This window comes from Pyxicephalus adspersus, chromosome 11 (genome assembly GCF_032062135.1).
Source record: "Pyxicephalus adspersus chromosome 11, UCB_Pads_2.0, whole genome shotgun sequence".
Classification (NCBI taxonomy): domain Eukaryota; kingdom Metazoa; phylum Chordata; class Amphibia; order Anura; family Pyxicephalidae; genus Pyxicephalus; species Pyxicephalus adspersus.
In genome coordinates this window covers 57,828,385-57,834,981 of record NC_092868.1, presented here as the reverse complement: position 1 = coordinate 57,834,981, position 6,597 = coordinate 57,828,385, and the positions used below count along the sequence as shown (strand labels likewise).

Here is a 6,597-nt window from a genome sequence, read left to right as displayed (position 1 = left end):
TCTGTATGTATGGACTCTGCACAGTACTACTTCTCTTGTCCTGTACCCCAGGCATAAATCTCGGTACCTGTTCCTATGTATCTGTATATTTCCCCCCTGAATCTCGGTTCCGTGTATTGGCAGGCGTTGCACAGGCCGGAGCGGTAGCGGGTGCTGTTGTGGGTGTCATCTTGGCGTTGCTCCTGATCGCAGCCATCGTCTTCTTTTTCCTGTGCTACAGAAAGAAGAGAAAGGAAGTGCCAAAGCCCGACTATCCTGGCAATGAGATCAGGTGGGCAGAGCTCCTTCATCCAGGGACACGATTCCTTCATTTATCTACACAAGAATATAATAATTGGCCGAAAATCATAAGAAGGAAAACATCTGAGCTCCGGCCCGGTTCCATCTCCCATTCCCACGCAAACTCCCAGAAACATGGGGAAGGTTGGCTGCTACTGGAAACAGCGCTCTGTTCCAGAGGTCTTCGTGGAATGATTTTAGAATATTTCGAAGCTTCATCCACCCAGCAGGGATATCTAAGCTCTCCGAGGCTGGAGAGGATTACACTTCATCAGTGAACCTGGGTGATCCAGCAAACATGGACTGCATCTGGTCCAGGATTCAAAACATTAACAAATAGCAAATGACTTGGAAGAAATCTATTTCAGGTTTGCTGGATCACCCAGATTCACTGATGAACGTGTATCCTCCCCAGCCTCGGAGAGCTTTAATAAATCAGAGCCATTGATTGGGTCAAACCCCATGGCAGGAGATGAATCGTCCATTAATTCATGTTCTTAGCTTACTTTTTTATTAGGATCAATTGTCTTCAGGTTGTATCATAGGTTCGAGTATTTCCTGTGGTGAGATAATCATTTTGGGCTATTTTGTATTTTCATCACGTTTATGTTTTTTCCCATCTGGGTGAATGTTCTTACGAATTATTCCCTTAGGATCCAATATTCCCATAGTGACTTGTCCTCTAAATGTTCTGTTTGGATCCAATGCTCCTGGAGGGTAATTTTGGTATCTTAATATTATAAAAGCAATAGCGGAATCAATTCATTTTAACATTTGCTCAGAATTAAAAATGTCCTCTATTATACGCTGGAATATTTGATCCTTGATGTGAAAGATTCATCACCCATAGACGTAAAAGACTGAACCCTTCACAAATCCATTCCTAATATTCACCCTATATTTAGCTAGACCAATATCTAGCTTCAATATCCCTGCCATAGAGATTCACCCACAGGATATATTTTACCATTCCTAGCATCAAGTTTTGCACTGGTTGACCTTTTAACTGATAATTTATGCAGAATCTTGACAACAGCTAATGAACCCAATTTGTATGGCCAATCTGCTCTGGTTGTGGTTAGGATCAGATTGGAGTTGTAATATTTATAGCGGAATCCATTCTATGATCTGTTTTATGGGTTTCAGTCTCAGTTCTGCCAAAGTGTAAAAGGGTTCAAAATGTGAATATTATGATGGCATGTCTTTAATCAAAAAAAATCAAAAATGGCAACATGTTTCAGGAGCCTCAATCTAGTCACTTCTTCAGGACTTAGAAATTTGACAACTAAATTAATAAAAGGAATGGAGGAGCTCCGCTATGAGGAGAGATTAGCTGAACTGAATCTATTCTCCCTTGAGAAGAGACGTATAAGGGGGGGATATGATCGGCCTGTATAAATATATAAACGGTCCATATAGAGAACTCTCTTCCCCAATATTCACTGTAAGATCATTACAAAGCACAAGGGGGCGCTCTTTGCATCTGGAGGAAAAGAAGTTTAAGCTCCGGATAAGGAAGGGATTCTTCACTGTAAGGTCTATGAAAATGTGAAATCAGCTCCCTCAGTTTCAGCAACTACTATAGATTGCTTTAAGAAAAAGCTGAATGATTTCTAGAAGCACAGAATATAACTGGGGATTAAGGATTTAAAGTAAAAATAACAGAGACTTCTGATCCAGGGAACATCTGATTGTCTCATGGAATCAGGAAGGAATTTTTTTCCTGGTGAAGCAAATTGTACCCGGGGGTTTTTACCTTCCTCTGGACCATCTATGTCTTATGGAGTTTTATATCTGGGATATGTTTATTTCCCAACTTGATGTCTTTTTTCAACCTATGTAACCTGCTTAGATCTTCTCCATGTTCTCACATAAATATTGCAATCAGGAGAGAAGCCTTGCAGGTCGCCATTCTCTGTATTATTAAGTCATTTCCCCCCTGCAGACACAGAGAATGCCAGGCACAGGGTGATTGTCCTGATTGCGTTATCTGCTCAGGCAAAGAAATACTAAAAATGTCCATTCAGCAGTTTTGGGGAGGTTTTTCGAACTATAGAAGCCCTGAGGAAGGCGGTGCGTCAACGTGTTGGCATTTTGCACAAATCTTTATGGTTTAGTGCTTCTATATCCAGATAAAAGCTGAATGGCCAATCTATTGAACGCGGTGGATACATCATCACTTTTTTGGGATCAGGTGCTTCCATAGACCCAGCTTTGTCTCCATTTTCTATAGAAAAATATAATTGATGGAAATAACCCGTTCGGATATTTTGTTCCCCTTAAAACGCTGATTTACAAAAATATAAATTTGCATTTGATGTCCCAGTAATGGACGGGTAGTGACGACCTGTGTTGTATTAATGAATGTTTCTCCTTTACCTGCAGAGAGGACGCCATTTCTCCGATGGTGCCGGAGGAGCAAAGGCGCTCGGTGAACACCAATCATTCTCATGAATCTCGAGGAAGACGTGAAGACAATAGTATAGTCTAACATGCAAAAATAGACACCTCCGGATTTGTGCTATTTTATTAGCCTATAGGAATACATCATCCCCATCTCCTTGGCCAATCACTGTCCATTTAAAGAATACAAGGTGCTCTGTGATTGGCTAAGGAGAAAAGGTGAATGAGAGCCTTTGCTTTCAGTGTATGGCTGTCATTGGATTGGCTCTAAACTATGGGTGATTCCTCATATACAGAGGGGTGGGGATTGGAGGGGGGGCAAAACAAAAAGTAACTTTTGATGCTAAAACTTTTTTTGATTGTTCTGCAGTTGTTTTTTAAGCATCAATTGCTGTAATGTGTACCATGAGTGCACCGGAAATTGTGAGAAATCCACCCAGCAATTAAAATCTCTCTACTTCCTCCAGATAAAGAAATAATTAGGCCAGAGGTAATTTATTGTATTTTGTTTGCTTTACATCCCTCCCCCCATCAATATTCTAATTACATTTTTATATTTCTATTTTTGTTTCATATTTTATTTTAGACCTTGAGATCATTACTGGATCTTTGTGCTTCCCTATGTAATGCAGGCAAATCACAGCTGGTGGGCAAAGCTAATGAGTGCTGTGCATGGCTTCCTAAAATCATCCCAGCACCCTGTGCACTCCTCCTAGGAGCCCCCAGCTCAGATTTAAGCTTTGGTTTGTATAGATTTGACTATACATAATATTATCCACACACAATGACACATTTGCAGCACTATGTAAAATTTATTTAAGAAATATTTCAATAAATACATACAGAACAGAGGAGGAGAGATAACAATGTAAAGATATTTTGGATACATTTTTCTTGTATGTGATTGGTTGGGATTATTCTCGTTTTCCTTTTATAATAAATTACAAATGTTTACTCCCAGCTGTTGTCACCCAATGATTGATTATTATTAATATTTATTGCAATAGCCGCCATATTGTACAAAGGAGGGTTTACAGGTCTCCCAGCCGCGGAGGGACCACAAGTCCCAGCAGGTTTGCTCCACCAGGGCTGAGGTTTCCTCGTGGCTGCTCAAGCACCAGAATGAATGATTTGGAATTTATAGAAGCAGGAAAGGGAGCTCAGAGAAAATAAAGCACGAAATAAGCAAAAGAAGGCGAGAGGGCGATGTCAGATGGGCGACACTGCAAAGAGAAAATGCTCTGCACAGAATTCTGCAACCCCCAGGCAGAGCGTCGCATGATTTTATGTTGCATTTTCTATGGATTGTACGGAAATCATTGTGGTGACCGATTTGTGAAATCTCGACATACAGCTGCAGCTGTTATGTGACCTGCATTGACTCCAATGGTTGCATGCTCTGATAATGGCGACTAAAGCTCAATATGCAAAGAATGGGACTGAAAGGACTTGAAGAGCAACGCTTGGATCTTGATAAATGCTTTGTAAAAGTTAAACACTTTCCAGATGAGCCCATACAAGTTTGAGCTATAGGGCCTGTTTACACTACTTTGCTGCAATAACACATGTATTTGCACATGCCTATTGCATTTTTGGACAGCTCACTAATGCATCAAAAGGGACATTTTTTGCATTTTTTTCAATGCAACACATAAATGGTTTGCGTGTTTTGGTCACAATACAGGTGCATTATGTCGTACCCCCTGTATGTTCGAAATTAAAGGTACCGCACTGCACTCAGTGTTTTGCATTATCATAGGGGCAATAAATTCCAAATCTATACTGTGAATGAGCCAATTTAATGTTTCAATTACTGACAGGTTCACTTTATACGCAAAATATTTATGAAGGATGCCACTGCCACCTCGTCCTGGAAATGCTAATCGCCTGGCTGCCTCTTGCCTGGATACATTGAACAAGCATGCAGCTACGGAAAAATCAGAACCTGGAAACTGTAAACAAGAAAGTGGTATTTGAGGGAGGAGAGTTCAGCAATAGGTGTATGTGAATGTGGTTTCACCCTGTGTATAAATAGCTGGAATGTGAATCCATGAGCCGGTGACCACACAGATACTTCCTCAGCACACCACAATGATCTCCTTATAATGATCGCCCATCTGACATATTGCCGGTGCCGGCGTCTTTATTGCAGCAATGAGAATTGAGAAACGCTCGCTTTCTGGCAGAAGAGGCATGCAAAACACATCGACCTAATAAAGTGTCACAAATCAGAAGTGATCCAGCAAGCGCGGGGAAGAAAAATGTCACAGCTTACAGAGAAAAGACTAACTATTCCTTCACTGAACAGAAAAAGAAAAATCAACCAAGGAGGAGCAAAGAAACTGACCACAGGAAGAGATGCAGGGGGACAAAGGAGCACACACAATCTTCCAGTGGCTGCACAGGGGCAATCATTCCTGCAGGGGGCGTACCGGAGGACACCTGGAAACCGGAGAAATGTCCTTCTCGCAGCAATGGTGGTTCTTACCGGTGGGCCGAGTCACATGAGTACAACGTCGCCTATAAAAAGACAGAAGAAGGACAATTATATCAAATCATTAAAATTCCATATTCAGCATTTATGTTATTTTAGCTTTCAGTATAATAATTCCTGGTGATGCTGCATTTCTGTTACAGGGTGACAACGCTCTGCCCGTTTGCAAATTGCATTGTCGTCCTTTCACATACAGACTACATGTAGCTGATTTACCCAGGCACGGTCCTCTGTTGTCACCATCAGTCAACCCGCCCCAAGAAATACCATTCAGCCATCACTAGGGGGGACAGGAAGTGGCATCATAGAAGCTGCAGATCAGCAGCACTGTAATGCAACAAACAAAGCATTCTATTTTACAAAAGGTAACTTTTGTAATCAATCTATATAGAAGGAAATCTGCACTTACAATGAAGGAGGTTTCTGTATAGATCAGGGCAGCATAAACCTCCATTTTCCTCAATGCCACCCTACTGTCTGTCTGGTACCACAGCCACGACTAGTTTTAGGGTAGTGCAGACTGGGCGATAGCCCTGTGGCCGTACCTTCTCTAGAGCTCCAATTAATAAAATGTCAGGGGTGCAAGGAGCTGGAATATTGTGCATTTGGGGGCCACACTTTATGTTTGCCCAAAACGTCCCTGGCCATAGCTTATGGTAACATAGGAAAGGTGACTCTCTGGGCCCTTTTAGCTGGGCGCTCCGCCCATAAATTTTCAGTAACCAAACGGCTGTTTTTGGGTGGTTACAGAAAAGTTGGGTGGCAATACAGGGGCTGCCACCCACTTACAGCTTTTTCCCATCCAGCTTTAAAAAATTTCTGGGTTGACCATTGCACTCTCAGAACTTCATTGTGACAGAAGCTGCACCTGAATGCAAACTGCCCCCCCGAATTTGAGAGCTCTCTGCCACTTCTCTGTGCCCCTTGCCAACAGCACCCCCCTCCTGGTAGGAATGGGCACAGTCCAGGCGGGTATGCACCCTCTTCTTGCTATATATGTTCATGGTGAACCCATGGCTTTGCCCTGCCGCAGATTCCCTTTCCTGACACAAACACCCGGCTGCAAGAATGGCGCAGTGGGGCCGATCATCTCCCCGTGGCATTGGGTGCCGTTACTACGCTCTGCACACTGGCTACCTGCTTGGTAACGAGCAATTAAAATGGAGTTGCTAAGGAAGAGCCTAATTTTGGCGCTGGAGTTTCCGAGCACTGGGGAGACGCAGAATTTTCCTTGATAATTAATGACCTCATTAGAATCTGCACAAAACTGGGACACTGCGGCCCGCAGAGGAAACGAGACGTTTTAATTGACAACATGGGCATTTAAAGGGAGATTATGATGCCGCTAAATATAGAAGCCATGGTTACATTATCCATTCCGTAATACCAGAACGCTGATTTCACCGCTGGGACCGGGAATT

General features: G+C 42.5%; 1 protein-coding gene across 1 annotated transcript in view; it reads left to right on the top strand.

Moving 5' to 3' along the window:
- Window positions 1-3,634, top strand: part of VSIG2 (V-set and immunoglobulin domain containing 2) — a 13,293-nt gene extending 9,659 nt beyond the window's left edge. The window contains exons 6-7 of the mRNA XM_072426152.1: window positions 124-271; window positions 2,665-3,634. Of these exons, the coding sequence (XP_072282253.1) occupies window positions 124-271; window positions 2,665-2,770 (254 nt within the window). The 3' untranslated portion in view covers window positions 2,771-3,634. The remainder of the gene's footprint in view (window positions 1-123; window positions 272-2,664) is intronic.
- Window positions 3,635-6,597: the final 2,963 nt, after the last annotated feature.